The 21,457-nt window shown below is 41.9% G+C and overlaps 1 protein-coding gene across 4 annotated transcripts in view; it reads right to left on the reverse strand.

Annotated features, from left to right (window-relative positions):
• Window positions 1–21,457, reverse strand: part of CEP135 (centrosomal protein 135) — a 307,612-nt gene that overhangs the window by 10,363 nt on the left and 275,792 nt on the right. For all 4 annotated transcript variants that reach the window (XM_033944786.1, XM_033944776.1, XM_033944765.1 and 1 more), the window contains exon 24: window positions 8,186–8,290. In XM_033944786.1, the coding sequence (XP_033800677.1) occupies window positions 8,186–8,290 (105 nt within the window). The remainder of the gene's footprint in view (window positions 1–8,185; window positions 8,291–21,457) is intronic.

A 21,457-nucleotide genomic window follows, 5' to 3' on the forward strand; every position in this document is an offset into this window, starting at 1 on the left:
CCTTCTTCTTCAGGAAACTCAAGTTCTGCTTCATCTTCATACCATCGAGGAGGTTCCTCTGAAACAGCAGAGCAGGGGGGTTTTACTCCCATTACTTCCTATTTCCAAAGAAGACGGGCGATCTGCAACCTATTTTGGACCTCAGAGCCCTCAACAAATTTCTGGTCAGAGAGAAATTTTGGATGCTGATACGATTGATCACCAATTACTCCTTGATAGACTTCATTCTGTGGGGATTACAGATGAAGTTCTAGCTTGGTTTACATCATACTTTAAGGATCGCACATCCACAGTTATTTTCAATGAATCTTCATCCTTACCCTCACATATTACACATGGGGTTCCTCAGGGATCTATTCTTTCACCTTTGCTTTTTAATATTTTTTTGGCTCCACTATTGACACTATGCCAATCCATTGGATTTCATGTTTTTGCCTATGCCGATGATATACAATTATTGCACCCATTAGTTAATAACAACATAAATGAAATTTCGACTATTAATGAGAAACTAGATCAAGTGCATCATTGGCTGGACAAAAACAGACTAGCTCTTAATATTAAAAAAAACTAATGTCATGCTTTTTCCCTGGAAGGATAGTTTTTCTCTTGTTACTCCTATTTCAATTTCAAACGTTCCTCTTCAATTAGTTAAAAATATAAAAATTTTAGGAGTAATCTTTGATAATAAACTCAACTTTCATGACCATATCAGTAGCATTGTGAAAACTACCTTTTACAGATTGCGGAAAATTCGTTCTATTTCTAAATTTCTCTGTTCTAAAGCACTAAATATACTTATTCATTCTCTGGTGATATCTAAAATCGATTATTGTAATTCCCTATTTAAAGGAATTGCTTTACAAGAAATAAAACGACTACAAATTATTCAGAATGCATCAATTAAATTAATAACTAAATCCAAAAAGTTTGATCATGTAACACCACTCCTTAAAAAGGCTCACTGGCTTCCTGTTATGCATAGAATTACTCATAAATTATGTACAATTATTTTTAAAACTTTATATAATAAGACCCCAGCATTTTTATTTAGATTACTTATCCCTTATTCTGCAAAGAGAACCTTGAGATCTAGCAAACAAAATCTTTTATCCATTCCCTCTCTAAAAATTATCAATACAAGGAGACAATTTATCTTCTCTTGTACGGCACCGCAGACATGGAACGCCCTCCCTATGTTTTTAAGGGAGGAGAAAGAGTTTGTAAAATTTAAAAACGAGTTAAAAACTTTCCTTTTTAGAGATGCATTTGCAAGTTAATCTTTTATCTTATTGTTTTGTTTATTTTATTCCCCTCAAATGTCTTATTACCCTTTTGTATTTTCCTTTGATGTCTCCTCTTTACTTTACAAATTGTATTTCATCCCTCCTTACCTTGTGTTTAACAATGTTAATTTTTAGCATAATAAGTTTATTTATTAATTGTATGGACTGTTTTGTTACCTAATCTATGTAACTTTTTAAATGTACACCGCTTAGAAACTTTGTTTAAGGCGGTTAATCAAGCCATCTAATAAACTTGAAACTTGAAACTTGGCATCTCTATACCCCCTTCTAGATCAGAACAATTGGTTTTGTTCTTTAGATCTCAAAGAGGCTTACACTCATATTCCCATTCATCCAGCCTCTCGACAATTCCTCAGATTTCGGGTGGGGAATCTGCATTATCAATACAGAATGCTACCTTTCAGCCTGGCTTCATCTCCAAGTGCCTAGTGGTAGTGGCAGCAGCTCTGCGGAACCATGGCCTCCAGATGTTCCCATACCTGGACGAATGGCTGATCAAGGATTCAACATCTCAAGGGTTATTGTAGCGACCCAACGGACTACGTGGTTTCTAAAAAGCTTGGGATTTGAAATCAACTTTCCCAAATCCCAGCTACAGCCCTCTCAAACTTTGCAGTTCATCGGAGCTGTTCTAGACACTGTCCGACTCAGAGCATTCCTTCCTCAACAACGTCAGGCTGCTCTCATTCATCTCTGCCACAAAGTGTCTTCCTTGACTAGAATTTCAGCAAGACACATGATGGTTCTCCTCGGTCACATGGCTTCTACAGTTCACGTGACTCCTTTTGCCAGACTTCACCTCAGAATTCTTCAGTGGACCCTGGCATCCCAATGGGCACAGGCTTGCGACCCACTCTCTCAACACATCAGAGTGACTCCTTCATTGAGACAGTCTCTTCACTGGTGGATGCTCTCTTCCAATCTCTCCAGAGGTTTACTGTTTCAAACACCCCCTCATCAGAAGGTCCTCACGACAGATTCTTCGACCTACGCTTGGGGGGCTCATCTTGATGGTTTCCATACTCAAGGCCATTGGTCCAGCACAGATCATCAGTGTCACATCAATCTGTTGGAACTCAGAGTGAATTTCAATGCTCTCAAAGCTTTACAGCATCTTCTTCATGACCAGGTAGTCCTCATTCGGACAGTCAACCAAGTCGCCATGTACTATGTCAACAAGCAAGGAGGAATAGGATCTCTCCCTCTTTGCCAGGAAGCTCTATAGCTGTGGGATTGGGCAATTCTTCACAACACCTTCCTCAAAGCTGTCTACATTCAGGGAGAGAAAAACTGTCTGACTCCTCACGAATGAACACTCAATTCCTCACCTCTTCATCACATTTTTTCTCAGTGGGGGACTCTTCAGATCGATCTCTTCATGTCTCCCCACAACAACAAACTGCCTCAGTTCTGCTCCAGGATATACTCTCCTCACCGACTGGAGGCAGATGCTTTTCTACTGGAATGGACGAATCAATTTCTCTATGCATTCCCTCCATTCTCAAAACACTTCTCAAACTCAAACAATAACATGCCACCATGACTCTGATAGCTCCTCGGTGGCCCAGGAAACCTTGGTACTCCCTTCTACTTCAACTCAGCAGCAGGAAGCCACTGCTTCTACCAGTATTTCCCTCTCTGCTTACACAGAGTCAGGGATCTCTACTTCATCCCAACCTGCAGTTTCTACAACTGACAGCTTGGTGCCTCTCAACCTAACTGTACAAGACATTTTAGAGGCTTCTAGGAAGCCTACCATTAGACAATGCTACAATCAGAAATGGAGTAGATTTTCTGCTTGGTGCAACATTCATCACAAGAAGCCTCAATCTATCTCCTTGTCTTCAGTTTTGGATTATCTGTTGCATTTATCTCAATCAGGCCTCAAATCCACATCCATTCGAGTCCATCTCAATGCAATTGCTGCTTTCCATCAGCCTATTGAAGGGAAACCTCTTTCTGCTCATCCTTTGGTTTCCAGATTTATGAAAGGACTTTTCAATGTCAAACAACCTCTCAAAATGCCTCCAGTGGTTTGGGATCTTAATGTTGTTCTTGCTCAATTGATGAAGCCTCCTTTCGAACCAATAGATTCGGCTCATCTTAAATATCTCACTTGGAAAGTGGTTTTTCCCATTGCTCTCACCTCCACTTGCAGGGTCACCAAGCTCCAAGCTTTAGTTTCAGACCCACCTTTCACAGTATTCCATCATGACAAGGTGGTCCTCCGTACTCATCCTAAATTCTTACCTAAAGTGGTGTCAGAATTTCATCTCAATCAATCTATTGTAGTTCCAGTTTTTTTCCCAAAGCCTCATTCTCACCCTGGAGAAACAGCTCTTCACACTCTGGACTATAAGCGTGCTTTGGCTTTCTACTTGCAACGCACTCAACCACATAGATCTGCACCTCAACTTTTTGTCTCTTTCGATCCAAACAAGTTGGGACATCTGATTTCCAAGTGCACTATCTCCAACTGGTTAGCTGCTTGAATCTCTTTCTGCTATGCTCAGGCTGGACTGCATCTACAGAGTTGAGTCACAGCCCATAGAGTCAGAGCCATGGCAGCATCAGTAGCTTTCCTCAGATCTACTCCTATTGAGGAAATCTGCAACGCTGCCACTTGGTCCTCGGTTCATTCATTCACTTCTCATTATTGTCTGGATACTTTTTCCAGACAGGATGGCCATTTCGGCCAGACAGTTTTACAAAATTTATTGTCCTAAGTTGCCAACACTCCCACTATCCCATTTTGGTTAGCTTGGAAGTCACCCACATGTGAAAATATGCTGCCTGCTTGCCCTGGGATACAGCACAGTTATTTACCGTAACAGGTGTTATCTAGGGACAGCAGGCAGATATTCTCACAACCCACTTACCTCCCCTGGTTGGCTTCTCTGCTAGCTATCTGAACTGAGGAGAGACATGCCCTACGTAGGGCGGGAAGGCACTCACGCATGTGCAGTGTGGCAGTCGCAAACTTTATGAGGTTCTACAAGCAAGTCTGCTTGCGAAGCTGTCTGCATCCGGGCTCCGTGGATGACGCCACCCACATTTGAGACTATCTGCCTGCTGTCTCTGGATAACACCTGTTACGGTAAGTAACTGTGCTTTTTATGACTTTTAAAACAAGGGTATATTTAATAGCCATTGTCCATATACAAGAGGACATATGACTTCAGAGATAATGAGTTTTTCAGGGGAAACAGGAAAATCTGTTCTTGTACATGGAATCACAAATAACCACACAGATGTCTGTTTCTATAGATTAAGCTGTAGGCCTATACTGGCATGATTGATTTCTGAAAAGGACAAAGAGATCAGAAGTTATTTAGAAATCATATGGAGAAAAAGAGTAATACTGACATTTACTGGACTTGATGCACAAGTGAATTGTCTATCTTTTACATTGTATTTTACTTTTGGTCCAGGACATAGAGTTAACTGAATAATTACATTGAAAATATATGTTTTTGTAAATGTACCACGGTCAACAGGATGTACGTGTTTGGATAGTCTGTACGCCATGCTATTGTATGTTAATACTGAAAGTGATGCCAGGGAACAGGATAAAATGTATAGCTTTTCAGATTTTTCTTTTGAAGGAATTGGAACAGGAGAATGTAACGCATCTTCTCATTCCTTCCTTGGATACAAAATTACTTTTAATTTTATATTTACTTTGCATTTATTAAATAAACTTGAATATTCTGTTTATTGAAGCATTTGGTGTTTTGTGTCCAAAACAAGCCATCAGGGTGGAAAAGTTTCTCTTCTGCATAAGAGAGGAATTTTCATCTTGTGGAACTTCTCCTGAACCTGTATCCAGGTAAATAGCAGCCGCCCTGGATACTAAGAGGCCAACTAGGGAGAAGTGGGAGGGTTGTGTGAATATATACCTGCTGTCCTCGGAGAACACCTGCTACAGATGAGTTACTTCGCTTCTCTGAGAACAAGCAGGCATTATATTCTCACATATGGGACTTCCAAGCTGCCAGGATCATGCCTCAGAGAAGAGGGCTACTGACAACTACCATGAGTCTGGTAAAACCAAAAGAGTTGCAGGGAAGTTGGCATTTAAGTAGAGAATAAATTTTTTAGAACTGCTTGGCTGAACCATCTATCATGCCTAGAATGATTCTCTAAACAGTAATGGGATAAGAAGGTGTAAATTGAAGACTAAGGCCCTGATTCTGCAAAGTGCATCTAAAGTTATGTGCAGTTTGGACGTCCAAGATAAGCGTCCTTTGTAGAATCGCGCTCAGCGACACTCAGCACTGTTTTGACGTCCAAATTTTGAGACGTCCTTTAGAGAATCAGGTTTTAGGCAAGAGTTAGACGTCCAAACAATGTCCTTAATGTTATAATATTTTATTATTATGATGTTATTAGAATGGCGATTTTATGGTGTTTTTCATTATAATTGTGATACTGGGAGTTGGATCTGTTTAATGTTTTATTTCTCTTTCATCAGAGAGATTGACTGGGATTCAAACCAGCAACATTAGGGTAGAAGGCTGTAGGTTTAACTAGGTCCTATAGGCATTGTAAAGGAGATCTATTTTGAGCGTAGTTTGGGCTTCAGATAGATGTGAGTTCTATGAATGGAACTTAGGCACAGTTTGAACATCCTTAATGCGATCTGCTAAATAGTTTCTGGGTTTTTATTTTTGCTTTATTAAGCTCAAAATACATTTAATAAGGTGCCACATAAACAGGGTATATTAAAACAGATATATTGCATGCAAAACCTTCTATTTTTGTGGATAAACAGCAATGTTATTTGCTAATTAGAGGAAAACATCCATTAACTAAAGCAGAGCATATGAAAAAACCACAGCTTTAGGTTTCTTGCTAAAAAGCTACCCTTTTTTCTGACTAAACAGTGCTCCATTCAGCTCATTACTGAAAGCAAGGAAAGCACATTGAAAAAAATAGAGAGATTGCATACATAACTTCATTTGCAAAAACAGATATAAACCTTAGCATGGCTTCTACTTCATTGCAAATGTAGGTATGCAGCTGCACAATGCTGACCTCATTGTGACCTCATTGTGACCTCAAGGTGACCTGCAAAGTAGAATGCCACAATTAAAATATGTGCTGGGATTTGAACCCATGACCTCTGGAAAATGAGCATAGGGCTTTTACCCGTTGAGCCACAGCCACTTACTTTCAGTTGTGGGGGTTCCTACCATGAGAGTTTAGTGATCCTAGCCATGTGAAGATGAAAATACCTGACAAGATCATAGCTTAGCAGATCCCTAAGCTATCATATCATTAGTGGAAGCTGTTGTGGCTCAATGGGTAAAAGCCCTGTTTCCATCTTCCAGAGGTCATGGGCTCAAATCTCAGCTGCTGCCGTTGGGATACCTCCCTGCCTCCATCTGCATGCCTGCTGCACACCCCACCCCCCAAAGCCGACCCGTCCACAGAAGCCTCTCACTGGGAATCCCCCCCGCCCCCCCCGCCCGCTGAAGCCGCCATTATTGGGATGCATCCCTGCCTCCGTATGCATGCCCGCTGCACAACCCTCCACCCCTGAAAACGACACGCTCCATCTCTCCCCCAGCAGAAACTGTAGCAGGGACTGGCCATGGCTGCCTGGCTGGCCCGGGACTTTCTCTCTGCATAATTGATGTTGGGGGGAAGTCTCATGGGCCGGCCGCTACACGCGGCCATGGTCAGTCCTTGCTACAGAGTTTCTGCTGGGAGAGGGATGGAGAATGTCAGCCCCCCAGGTCGGCTTCAGGGGTGGAGGGTTGTGCAGACGAAGGCAGGGAGGCATCCCAACGGTGGTGACTTCAGTGGGGGGGAGGCAGGAATTCCTGGCGAGAGGCAGGGAGAGATCTCTGGCAGCGGCCAGGTCACGTACCCCTAATAGGTGCCCGCGTACCCCCTGGGGTACGCGTACCGCAGGTTGAGAAACACTATTCTAGAGCTTCCATGAGTTCTGTTTAAGGTTCTGCTTCGGACTCCCATGATTATAGGAAGTGCTTCTTCTATTTGTCTGATAAAATTGGTGAATAACAGACTTTCAGGAGGTGAGTTTTGCTGAGGAGGAGGTGGGGAAGGATCAGATGAAATTTGGTAAGCTTCATCAGCAGAAAAATCTGGTTAGTCACTGAAAGAGCGTGGTGACAGATCTGAATCATATTCCTCAAAGCAGGCATTACCAAGATCTCCAGAATCTGGTATTATAGTTTCAGTTTGCATGGCTTTGGAAGACAAACACTGCCCTCCACTGTGTCCCTGAAAATAATAAACTGAAAACAGCATATCAGAAAGACACCTTCAACTTACATATAGGAGAAACTGAGGAGCACAGAACACAGAGCAGTGGTAGAGGAGGAGGAGCCGAAAAATGTAGATGCCTTCTGCAGAACTTATGATTAAAGATGAATAACCCACTAGTCAAGACTCATATGCCTTTTGCAATAGAATGATTGTTGTGTTTAATGATCAAAACTTCAAATGAGGAGATCAGCTAGGGGCCACGAGGCTGAAGGTTTGCCCAGGACAAACCGATATCCTTAACCACATATACATATAAATAAAATAAAATAAAGACAGAATCCATACAGCCTCAGTAAAATTTCAAGTAGTTTTCATGCTCATCTGTGTCAAATTTAAGGCTTGCGCAACATTTTATGCAGTCTGTACCTCTGAAAAGAAACATTTCCACACAAATTACACATACTATTTTCTTGTATGATACTGAAACTGTAGAAGTTTTGTCAAGAGCATACATTTCACACTAAACAAAATCCTGTGGGGGAAAAAAATCATGTCTGCTAAAATATTTGCAAATAACATTTGCAGGCAGTCTGCCCATTCTTTAAATTTGTCCCATCAAAAAGTGATTAAAAATTGCTTACCGTTCAAAGCGTTCTGTGGTAAGCTGCCTTTTCATGACATCAAATTCAGCTTGCAGTTGTGCCATTTTACTTCGAAGCATGGAAACTTCTCGAATCTGACTGTTTCTTTAAAACCAATACAAAAAAACAAACAAAAATAAAAACATGCAGTTTTGTGATTCCCTAGAGGAGATCAAATAAATTTAACAGGATTGTTTGAAAAACAGCTAAAAAGATGCAAGATGATCAAACAAATCAAAGACAGAAAACAGTCAAAAATCTGTGTAAAGGTGCAATGAATAAAATTAAAGTAGAGAGGCTCAGTTAACCAGCTCTCAGTTAACTGGGACTAAAAATACAGAAAACTTCAATAAGTGGCTAAAATTTTGGTGCCAAAAAGAAGGATGCTACAAAATAGGTGCTACAAAAGAGGATGGATTAGTACTTGGAAAAACAAAAGGCTATTTTATCATCCTACATCTTTCCGACACAGAAAAAAAGATCCTTGAGGAGAAGTACAGGCAATATATTTCTAGGCATTTAAACTAGAAGGTGGGGGTTCTAAACGAAGTGGATGAACTCCGGAAATCACCCCCCCACACACACACACCAAAACCAACAGCAAGAGAATGACAGCAAAGGAGAAAGAATTAAAATAAACCATCTTAGCAAATCACTTATCAGTAAAAAGGTAGATGGGAAGACAAGGTAGAAGGAAAAACAGATGGCGAGAGAGACAAGTAACTGGAAAACTATGTCCACAAATGCTTGCAGTGTATATAACAAAGTTCATGATTTGCAAGTAGACTTGGATGTTGTTTCTATCATGGAGACGTGGTTCAATGACTATGCAAATATGCTAGGTTATTATCCTATTTAGGAAAGATAAAGCTGGTCAGAAAGGTGGAGGGGTAGCTTTATATGTAAAAAACAACATTAAAGTGGTTGAGATGCCAGGCGTCCTGGGGAGAGGAAGAAGTGAAATGGATTGTCTTAGAATAATAATAATAATAATAATAATTTTATTCTTATATACCGCCATACCCAACGAGTTCTAGGTGGTTTACATCAATTAGGTTAGGATCCGCATTGACATACAGATTTACAACAATATATCAGGTTTAAAACATAATTAGCCGAGTTTGGCAGATGAAGAAGGAGGAGAGTAGAAGAGAGGGGGGAAAGAAGTGATCAAGAAGGAGGAGCTGAGCCGGGCAAAGGTCAGGCGATTACCGGAAGGGGGCGGTTAGGGGTCTTATTTGCTGAATAGGTGGGTTTTGAGTAGTTTTCTAAAGCCGAGGTAGGTGGGGGCCTCCAGTATCATTTGGGCTAGCCATGGGTTCAGCTTGGCTGCTTGGAAGGCGAAAGTTTTGTCTAGGAATCTTTTGAGGTGACACAGCTTTAGCAAAGGGAAGGCGAACAGCTGAATTCTGCGGGATTTCTTGTAGGAGCAGTAGAGGTTAAAGTGGGGATTGATGTATCTTGGTGAATAGCCATTTACCGATTTGTAACAGAAGCATGCGAACTTGAAGAGCACTCTGGATTCGAAAGGCAGCCAGTGGAGTTGGTGGTAGAACGGGGTGATATGTTCCCATTTCTTTAGGCCATAGATGAGGTGAACGGCGGTGTTCTGGATCATTTTTAGTCTCCTGGTAATTTTCTTCGTGGAGTTCAGGTAGATAATATTGCAGTAGTCTAGGATGCTTAGAATGGAGGCTTGCACTAGAAGGCGGAACGAGGTGTCATCGAAGTATTTTTTTATAGTGCGGAGTTTCCAGAGTGCCGAGAAGCATTTCTTGACTATGAGGTCGGTGTGATATTCTAGGGATAAATTTTTGTCAAACGTGACTCCCAAGATTTTTAAGGTATGTTCGAGGGGGAAAGTCATTCCTTTCAGTTGAATTGTAGTGTCCCTGATTTTATCTTTGGGGGTGGCTAGAAAAAATTTTGTTTTATCAGGGTTTAGTTTCAGTCTGAATGATAGCATCCAGAGTTCAATCTGGTTGAGGATGTTTGTGATGTATTCGAATAATTCTGGTGAAAAACTGGTTAGAGGGATGGCTATTGTGATGTCATCTGCGTAGATGAAAAATTTCAGCTTGAGGGTATGTAGGAGGTTACCTAGGGAGGCCAGGTAGATATTGAACAGAGTGGGGGAAAGGGGGGAGCCCTGCGGGACACCGCAGATGTTGTCCCAGCTATATGAGAAAGAGTTATTCTTGAGTACCTTGTAGGATCTATTTTTTAGGAACCCCTGAAACCAGTTGAGGACCTGATTGGAGATGCCAATGTGTGCCAGGCATTCCAGGAGAATGGTGTGGTCGACCAGGTCAAAGGCACTGCTCAAATCTAGTTGTGTGATTAAGGCACTAGAGCCTTGACTAAAGAGTGTGTGGAGATGGTCAAGAAGGGCGGCTATGATGGTTTCAGTGCTGTGATCCGCGCGGAAACCAGATTGGTTGTCGCTTAGGATGTTGAATTTCTCTAGGTATGCGGAGAGCTCAGCTTGTACCATCCCTTCTGCTATTTTGGTGAATAAGGGGATGCTTGCAATCGGTCTGTAGTTTGATGGGGAATTTGGTGATTCTTTTGTGTTTTTTATGATAGGGGTAATCATAATGTGGCCTTGCTCTGGCGGGAAGTTTCCTGTGGACAGTAGGGAGTTAACCCATCTCATCATGTTTGCTTTGAAGAGGCTCGGGGCGGTTTTCATGATGTTTGGTGGGCATGTGTCCAATTTGCAGAAGGAGTGGGTGTATTTGTTGTAGTAAGTATTAAAGGTTTGCCAGTCTATTGTTGAGAATTGTTTCCAGCTAAGGTTGGTTTTGGATCCTGGGTCTGGGTTAGGTAAACCAGGGTCTGGGAGAATGGGGAACAGTTCGAGGGGATTGGTCCTGGTAGGTAAAGTTGATCTTAATTTTTTAATCTTGGTGTTAAAGAAGTCTGCAAGGGAATTGGCGGTTAGAGTGGATTCTTCATGGATGTTTGTGATGGTTTCGATATTGTATAGGTCATTGACCAATTTAAAGAGGTTACTACTGTTGTTTTTAATGTTACCGATTTTGTGAGAGTAAAAATTTTTTCTTTTTTCGTTGGTGAGGTTTTTGTAGTTTTTTAGTTTTATTCTCCAGGCCAGTCTGTGTTCTTGGGTTCCTGATTTATGCCATAGTCTTTCTGCTTTTCTGAGTTCCTTCTTTAGTAGTAGCAGTTCTGAATCGAACCAGCCTTCTTGGTTTGAAGTTCTTATTCTGCGGGTCTTAATGGGGGCGATCTCATTTAGTATGTTGGTACTATCCTTGATCCAGGAGGTCATGAGTTGCTCCGTTTCTTCGGAAGATGGAACATTCATTTATGTGGACATTGTCTACAGACTTCCCACACACACAGAGAAGTTAGACAAAGAAAGTTGGGAATGAAGGGGGATGCTTTTGCTGAGGAATTTCAAACTGCTGGATGTGGACTGGACAGTTCCTTCTGCGAAATTAGAAAGAAGCAGAAAGATTGTAGATGCTTTTCAAAGTGCACTGCTGAGACAAGTGGTAATGGAACCCACAAAGGTGGAGGAGTACCTGAAGGAGCTGAAGTGTTGGAAGAATATAGGAGCAGTGGAGGACCTGTGGTTCAAATTGAAGGGAGGTATAAATTAGAAACAGATTTTTATATAAGGAAAGTTAACAAGAAAAAGGAAACCAATATAGTTCACCAAAAAGGTTGCTGACAAAATAAAAGGAAAGATGTGGCATTCATGCAATATAAAGAAATGCAAGATGAAGAACACAGAAGAGATTACCAGAAGAAGTGAAGAAAGAAATATGGCTGGTTCTGGTATAAGAACAAATGGCTAAAAACATAAAGAAGAGTGACCAGACTTTTTTCAGTTATATGTTTTAGTTAAACGAAGAAAACTAGAAATGGAATTGTGAGATTGAAAGATATTGTGAACCATTAAGTGAACAGCGATGAGGAACAAGCAGATGTGTTTAACAAATACTTCTGTTATGTCTTCACCGGTGGCTATTAAAGGTGCATCTGAAATTGAAGCTGATATTACACCATTCATAATAAACTGAAAGTGGACAAAGCCATGGGGGTCTTATGGGATTCATCCCAGAATCTTGAGAACGCTCAGAGGGGTTCTGATAGTTCCTCTTAAAGATTTGAATAATAAATCCTTGGAGACGGGGGGAGGGGTTGAAAAGGTTCTGGTCCCAATACTGCCTCACACACTCTGTCGTCTTTACCACAGATGCATCCGAATACAATCTCTATAGAAAGAACACACGCACTCATGCAAACCGTTGCGTATCCAAAGAGATGTCTGTTTATTCAGTGGACAAGCACATATATTTATAGTACCTTGTGCATGCGCACTTACAAACTAGTTATATAGGTCGTTTTCCGTGTATAGCCATATGTGGCAGAAAGATAAGTTTTGTTTCTTTATACATGGCATCAGCTTATAAGAAATAGCAAGCATAAATGGTTTCACAATGACAATGGTTTCTTGGGTTACTTGAATAGTATGGTTTGTCTACCCATATTCTTTTAAGGGGTTCTGTGGGATTGGAGAACAGCAGATGTTGTCCCTCTTTACAAAAACAGATAGAGAAGAGGTGTGAAACTATAGCCCAGTTACTTCAGTGATTGGAAAGGTAATGGAGGTACTACTCAAGAAAAGGATAGTGAGTTTCCTGGAACCAAATGAGTTACAAGATCTGAGGCAACATGGCTTCTCCAAAGGAAAATTGTACCTAATGAATCTGATCAATTTCTTTGACTGGGTGACTAAAGAATTGGGTAGCAGATATGGATTATAATAAGGCTTTTGACATAGTTCCTCAAAGGTGGCTAAAGTTAGTATATAAAGTTAGTATATAAAGTGGTGAACTGGTTGACAGACAGACGGCAAAGGGTGGTGGTTAATGGGAATTTTTTCAGAGAATAGAAATGCAAGTAATGGGGGGTGTAGCTTGACAATCATGGTGACCGGATGTGCCGACTAAACGCTCTCCAAGACGGCACCCTGAATTTATACTCGAACGCCTCTACAGCACTAAAACTTATCCTGCAAAGATCTTGAGCTAAATTGCCATCTAAATATGTCGCTATCAAAAAATAGCAAGGGGGAACAATCGACTACCACGTTGCCCAGTGGAAAGCGGCCTAAGCACGAGGTAGCCTCCATTCTAAGCATCCTAGACTACTGCAATATTATCTACCTGAACTCCACGAAGAAAATTACCAGGAGACTAAAAATCAATCAAATCAATCAAATCCCAATTCCCTTTTGATCACAGAAATGTATGCATTTAAGAACATGTAGAGGAATCTCAATTAATACGAACTGAGATTGAAACCCTCAATGCGCAATTCACTGATGCCAGACATAAAATCAATGCGCTGGAAGGCTTCACGGCGACACATGCTCAAAACTTCTCCCTTATCCCCAAGCATGATCGGGATATAACTGTGCTGAAAACTAATTTGGAGGACCTAGCCAACAGGAGCTGGTGGAACAACATCAGAATACTGGGCATTCCTGAAGCTTTTGAGGGTCCTAACACCATCACTTTTCTCACTGATCTTATTCCTTCATTGCTGGGTCTCAAATTCGATTTGCCTTTAGAACTGGAGCGAGCACACTGAGTCCCTTTGAGGCCTACTTCAAACCAGAAATCTCCCTGGAGCGAGCACACTGAGTCCCGTTGAGGCCTACTTCAAACCAGAAATCTCCCTGGAGCGAGCACACTGAGTCCCGTTGAGGCCTACTTCAAACCAGAACTCTCCCAGGCCCATAGAGGCTAAAGTGCTGAGATATGAGTATACTTTACAAATTCTAACTGCTGGAAAAGAAAAGAAACAGCTTCTCTACCAAGGCAAGAAAATCTTTTTTGTCCCTGATCTGGCAAAATCAACGGCTGCTCGTAGAAAGATTTTTTTTACAGCAGAGACAAGATCTGAAAGACATAGGGGCCAGATTTGGTCTCTTATATCCAGCCAAAATGCTTATTACTCACAACAAAACTGTCATTTATCTGGAGCCAGCGGAACTTCAGCAATATATTGACTCAATCAAAATGCAATAACATAAGTCGTGTGGTTGTTTAATCTGTTTTTCTCCACATCTGTGTAGGGCTCCAAAAGGCACGATGAAAAATATGGAACATCTACCCAAGCCCAAGTCTCCGGGCAGTACAATCTCCACGGCCTGACTGTCCATCAACCTGTGCACAGTGGCCACCACTCCATTCGCTTTGTCCGGGAGTCCTGCAGGGAAGATTGCATACCAAATCGATAGAGGCCAGGCGAATTCTAGATGTGAACCATTTTGAATAAATGTTATAACTCAGCAGAATTAAGAAATCTGGGCCCAGGCCAGCATGAAATCCAAAAGCATGCTTGTGTTTGGGATCTGGAAAACCTTGTCTGCAACTCTGGATGAATCTCTAGGACTTGGATCCTGACGACCGCCGAGACCTCTTGGAGCACGAGAATTAGATCAACATGAGACTCCAGAGGTCTATTAGGTAATGATTTTGGATGATGATCTACCACACTGGCCTTAAAAGGAGTCAGACCCTTTGCAAAACAATTGCCCTTTGAAAGGGAGCCTGCTGAGGGTAGCTTTGGACGTGGAATCACCAGCCCATTGCCTGATGCAGAGCATTATGCAAGCTGAGATTCAGCAAGCCGAAAGCTTGCACATGAAGTAAAGAAAGCGTCTACACTATTAAGTTTAAGGAAACTGTTAAAAAACTGAATTGTGCAATATTTCTCAAAATTATTTTTTTAGAACATAAGAATTGCTGCTGCTGGGTCCGACCAATGGTCCATCATGCCCTGCAGTCCGCTCATGCGGCGGCCCCTAAGTCAAAGACCAGTGCCCTAACTAAGACTAGCCCTACCTGCATACGTTCCGGTTTAGCAGGAACTTGTCTAACTTTGTCTTGAATCCCTGGAGGGTGTTTTCTCCTATAACAGCCTCAGGAAGAGTGTTCCAGCTTTCCACCACTCTCTGGGTGAAAAAGTTCCTTACGTTTGTATGGAATCTACCCCATTTTAACTTTAGAGAGTACTCTCTCGTTCTCTCTACCTTGGAGAGCGTGAACAACCTGTCTTTATCTACTAAGCCTATGCCCTTCATTATCTTGAATGTTTCGATCATGTCCCCTCTCAGTCTCCTTTTTTCAAGGGAGAAGAGGCCCAGTTTCTCTAATCTCTCACTGTACGGCAACTCTTCCAGCCCCTTAACCATTTTAGTCACTCTTCTCTGGACCCTTTCGAGATCTCGGAGAGAACGACAGCCAGAAGGCCTTGAGCATGCAGATGCTCATGGCCCAACCAAGGAAGAGGCGGGATCTTTCTTTAACTTGCACCAGCAAGCAGCAGATGGGGTAAGCAGCTTGTTTGGGAGGGTGGGCGGGCGGATGCCGCTTCCAGCACGGGGGTGCGATGCAGTTCTCATGGGGGGGGGGGCGCTCACGGGTGGGGGGTGCGATGCTGGTTTGAGCGGGGGAGGGGTGGTGGTGACTGAGCAGCGCCGGTAGCTTTGGGGGGGAGGAGGAGGTGGAACGTATCAAGTGAGTTTCCCTTACTTCCTATGGGGAAACTCGCTTTGATATACGAGCAATTTGGTTTACGAGCATGCTTCTGGAATGAATTATGCTTGTAAACCAAGATTCCACTGTATAAGATATTTGTTACCGACATGCATCACCTTACACTTATCCATGTTAAACCTCATTTGCCATGTCGCGGCCCATTTCTTGAGCATGTTTATGTCATGTTGCAGGTCTTTGCAATCCTCCTGCATCTTCACTACTCCGATTAACTTCGTATCGTCTGCAAATTTAATCACCTCGCTCGTTGTACCACTTTCCAGATCGTTTATAAATATGTTGAAGAGCACAGGTCCAAGCACCGAACCCTGCGGTACTCCACTTGTGATGTTTTTTCAGTCTGAGTATTGTCCATTCACCCCCACTCTCTGTTTCCTACCCGCCAGCCAGTTTTTAATCCACGTGAGTATTTCACCCTCGATTCCATGGCTCACAATTTTTCGAAATAGTCGTTCATGTGGAACCTTGTCAAATGCCTTCTGAAAATCCAAATATACAATGTCGACCAGGTCACCCTTGTCTATCTGCCTGTTTACTCCCTCAAAAATTGCAGCAAGTTAGTCAAGCAAGATCTTCCTTTGCTGAAGCTGTGCTGGCTGGTCCTCATCAGATTGTGTCCGTCAAGGTGATCAATGATGCAGTCTTTTATCAGCGCCTCTACCATCTTTCCGGGTACCGAGGTCAGACTCACTGGTCTGTAGTTTCCCGGATCTGTAAGGAAGCTGAATTGATGTTTAGGTATTGGGTACTGAACTCTGAGGACTTTCTTAAGAGATTGGACTCCACAGGTGACCCTTGGGGGGGGAGGAATGCTGGCCTAGTGCCTAACCCTCAGTAAACCTGGTTCTAAGAGAGTGGTTGTAGAGGATCAGCATTAAAGAGAGTTTCTGGCAAGCCCCCCCTAGCTCATTTCTTTACTTATAGCAATCTGTGAACTACTGTCTGCTTCTGGAACAGGGCATTACTTTGGTAGGAGTTTTCTGCCCTTTCTTTTTTTTTTTTTTAGCTTCCAGTTGTAAGTTCTTCTGCACCACAGTATGGCTGGGAAACATCATATCACCAAAGCTGCTGCTCAGGTTACAACTTCTGTCTCTTCTGTCTTCAGCTTGAATCCCTCATGAAGGAAGTAAAAGAACTGAGAGAGGAGGTGGCAAGTTTGAGAAGCATCCATGAGAATGAGAGGTACATCGATGAAATGGTTCATGAGGTGTCAAAGATTTCCAGCAGTGGGGAAGAAGAGGCTGTGCTGAGGGAAGACAGCTGGACTCAGATTATGGAACACTGCAAGATTGGTACTGTGACTACCCCCGCCCTTGAACTGAAGAACCGGTATGCAGTCCTGGAAGTGGAGGAGATGAGAGCATCCCAAGGAGAGGAAGGACCAGAGCTTGAAATCCCAAAAAGTACTAGATCCATGACCACTAGGAAGTGTAAGTTAGTGGTAGTTGACGAATCCCTTCTGAGGGGTACAGAAGCGTCCATCTGCAGACCAGACATGATGTCATGAGAGGTATGGTATCTGCCTGGTGCCAAAATCCAAGATGTTATGTAGAGCTTGCCGAGACTCATGAAGTCTGATGATTACTATTCGATACTGCTCAACTACATTGGCACTAATGATACTGCCAGGTACCCTTGCAAACATGTCAAAAGTGACTTTGTGGCTCTGGGAGAGAAGTTGAAGCAGTCAGGTGTGCAGGTGGTATTCTCGTCCATCCTCCTTGTCGAGGGTAAAGGCCTGGAAATGAATGTGTGGCTACATGGATGGTGTCGTTGAGAGCATTTTGGCTTCCTGGACCATGGGATGATCTTCCAAGGGTTGCTGAGCAGAGATGGTGTGCATCTATCAAAGAAGGGAAGAAGTGTCTTTATCAGCAGGCTGGTCAATCTACTGAAGAGGGCTTTAAATTAGAAGTGATGGGGGAGGTTGATCAAAGCTCCAGGGTGAGTATAAGCCCTCAGGTAAGTAAATCACTGAATACCTGTACACGGATGGGAAAAGGAGGCAATGTCTGGAAAGCAGTATATACTAATGCTTGAAGTATGGGAAACAAGATTTTGTATCTAGAAGCTGTGATGGAAGAAGAGGAGTTGGATATAGTGGCGATCACTGAGATATGGGTTCACAGAGAACCATGACTGGGATGCAGTTATACTGGGCTATAATCTGTTCAGGAAAGACAGGGTAGGGAGAAAAGGAGGAAGAATAGTGTTATATGTTAAAGATCATATTAAAGCCACACAATTGCAGGATCTGCAGGGCAAGGAAGAGGCATTGTGGATCAATTTGGAAAGAGGGAATGGTGAATATATTTACATTGGTGTGATATACAGGCCTCCTTCACAAACGGAAGAAGTAGATAGAGATTTAATAGTAGACATTCAAAATATATCTAAAAAAGGGGAAGTTTTGCTAATAGGTAATTTTAACATGCTGGATGTTGATTGGGGTATTCCTATTATGGGGTCTTCTAGAAGTAGGGAGATTCTGGATTCTCTACAAGGAGAACTGTTCCAGCAGTTGGTAATGGAACCCACATGGGATGGGGGTCATACTGGACTTAGTACTTATAAACGGGAAAGTGTTTCTGATGTTACAGTGGGTGATTATCTGGCATCCAGTGATCACTGCATGGTATGGTTTAATATTAAGATGGGTATAGAGAGGGCTCATTCAAAAGCAAAGGTTCTAGACTTAAAAAAAAAACAACTAACTTTGTTCAGATGGGGGTTTACATCAAGGAATTATTGTCTGGATGGGAACGTCTGGAAGGAGTGGAAATGCGGAGGGAAAAAATGAAAGGAGCGATTATAAGGGTGACAAACCTTTTTGTGAGGCAAGTAAGTAAAAGTAAGAGGAAAAGAAGGCCGTTTTGGTTCTTAAAAGTAGTAGCTGAGAAGGTAAGGAATAAGAGGTCAGCTTTCATAAATTACAAAGGATCGCAGAAAGAGGAAGACAGGCAAAAATAACTAAAAAAGTTAAGAGAGGCTGGTTGTGTAGTCAGGAAAGCAAAGCTGCAAATGAAAAAATAGCTGACACGTTAAAATAGCTGACACGGTAAAACAGAGAGACAAGACATTTTTAAAGATATATTAGTGATAGGAAGAAGTGCAAAAGTGGCATTGTGAGACTCAAGGACCTACAGAGTAACGACAAACGAAGAAAAATCAGAACCATGGTCCAACCCCTGCGGTGTACTCCAAGGGTCGCCTTTATCCCCAACACTCTTCAATCGCTACATTCCATCCCTTGGCACCTACCTAGACAAATTAGGTTTAACTTCTTATAACTATGCAGACGACGTCACCATCCTTCTTCTTTTGATCAACCAACACCCTCCATGACAGATACACTACATAGAACACTAGAAACAGTGGCTACATGGATGAAAGAACACAAATAAAAACTGAACCCAGACAAAACAAAATTTATACTTCTCGAAAAAACAAAACCCCAACCATAACAAACTTAATAAACTCAATCACATACCCCATTCAACCCACCCTAAGACTTCTGGGAGGGATGATAGACAGATGCTGTACCATGCAACCACAAATCAACAAAACAATCACAATCAACAATGCAACCACAAATCAACAATACAGAAATCATTCGTGGTCATGTGAAACTTAAGGCAAGTTCGAAAATTTTTTGACAGAAAACAATTCCAGCTCATGGTCCAATCCTTAGTCCTAGGACTTCAAGACTATTGCAACATCCTCTATCTCCCCTACCCTGCAGTCATGATAAAACAACTACAAACAGCCCCGAGACTGATCTATTCGCTGAAGAATTACGACCATATCACCGCCGCATACCTTGACTCACACTGGCTCCCAATACAAGCAAGAATACTATTCAAATTTTACTGTCTACTATTTAAAGCCATGAATGGAGACAGCCCAGCTTACATGAACAACCGCCTTATCAGAACTACTACAACCAGGCAAAGGAGAACCCATACACCATTCATGCACCCCCAATCAGAGGCGTCAAACGCAAAAAAATGTACAATGGCCTACTGGCCACGCAGGCAGCGAAACTAGACCACCAACTACTGATCACGACACCAGACTACAAAACTTTCAGAAAAGACATAAAAACCCTACTATTCAAGAAATCCATCAAAACAAACTAACATCGCAGGAAGCACTTCAGTCCCCCAAAATAACCCCTTCAACTCTATAACTCTTCTGGAAATGTCCAGATAACCTCTTATGTAAGCCGCCTCGAACCGCAAGGTAATGACGGAATAAAAGTCACTAATGTAATGTAATGTAATGTAATGTAGAAGCTGATAAAGAAAAGGCTGAATTGCTTAACAAATATTTCTGTTCTGTGTTTGCAGCTGAAGCACCGGACGCGGGATCGCAGAAGACAAACGTGAATAGGGATAGAGGAGTAATAGACCCTGATCGATTTTCAGAGTTTATTTTTATTTCAAGTTTCAAGTTTATTTGTATATTTAATTAATCGCCTATTAAAATTACTAAGCGATGTACAGGAATTAATAAAGAGCAATAAAAAGAAACTAACATTATACATAGTGGTTACATATTATACATACATAAGTCGGGAGGATAAAAAGGGTTAAAAGTTACAATTTTAAATTTTTTAGTAGACACGTAAGGAAAATACAAAAGGAGGGGGTATTAAAACCATAGCATTATTAACAGCATGTCTAAAGGAATATAAAAATTTCAGTTTTTAAAAGCGTCATTAAAAAAATTTCAGTTATTAAAAGTTGTGTTCGTGAGGAGCTAGCTAAAATAAAGGTAGACAAAGCGATGGAGCCAGATGGTGTACATCCTAGGGTGCTGAAGGAACTTAGGGAAGTTCTGGTAGCTCTGCTGACTGACTTTTTCAATGAGTCTCTAGAGTCGGAAGTGGTACCTGAGGACTGAAGAGCGGATGTGGTCCCTCTCCACAAAAGTGGAAGGAAGAAGTAGAGAATTACAGGCCAGTAAGTCTGACTTCTGTGGTAAGCAAATTAATGGAAACACTTTTAAAACAAAGAATGGTCAAGTTTCTGGAATCCTGTGGATTACATGACCAGAGGCAGCATGGATTCACTAGAAGTGGGTCTTGTCAGACAAATCTGATCAATTTCTTTGACTGGGTGACCAGAGAATTGGATAGAGGATGTGCGCTAAATGTGGTGTATTTAGATTTTAAAAAACCAAAACAAAACTGCAAGGGAATGTGCAGCGCTTTAGACAGGAGATTTTTATGCCTATTCAGTTTTGATTTTATTTAATCCAATCTGGTTTTCTGATACTCTACGTACCAACATTCGGGACTCCTGAGGAAGAAGTGTTTTTCGAAACATGGACCATGTCGGGTCCGGTCCACACAAATATTAGGACCAGTTTTGGGATATAATTATTTTAGCTTATATATTCATTTTATATATCATATTTTTTGCTCCATAAGACGCACCCTAGATTTAGAGGAGGAAAAGAAGAAAAAAACATTCTGAATCAAATTCTCCCTGCCAGGCCCTGCACCCAACCCCACACTCCTTGCCAGGCTCTGCACCCTGTCCCCCTTCCCTGCCAGGCTCTGTACCGTGTCTCCCTCTGGTGGTCTAATGGTAAGCCGGGACAGGGCATAGGGCGGGCAGGGACAGAGCACATATGTCAAGGCAGATGACTTTTTAAAATATGCAATGTC

The sequence above is a fragment of the Geotrypetes seraphini genome, chromosome 1, assembly GCF_902459505.1.
Source record: "Geotrypetes seraphini chromosome 1, aGeoSer1.1, whole genome shotgun sequence".
NCBI lineage: Eukaryota > Metazoa > Chordata > Amphibia > Gymnophiona > Dermophiidae > Geotrypetes > Geotrypetes seraphini.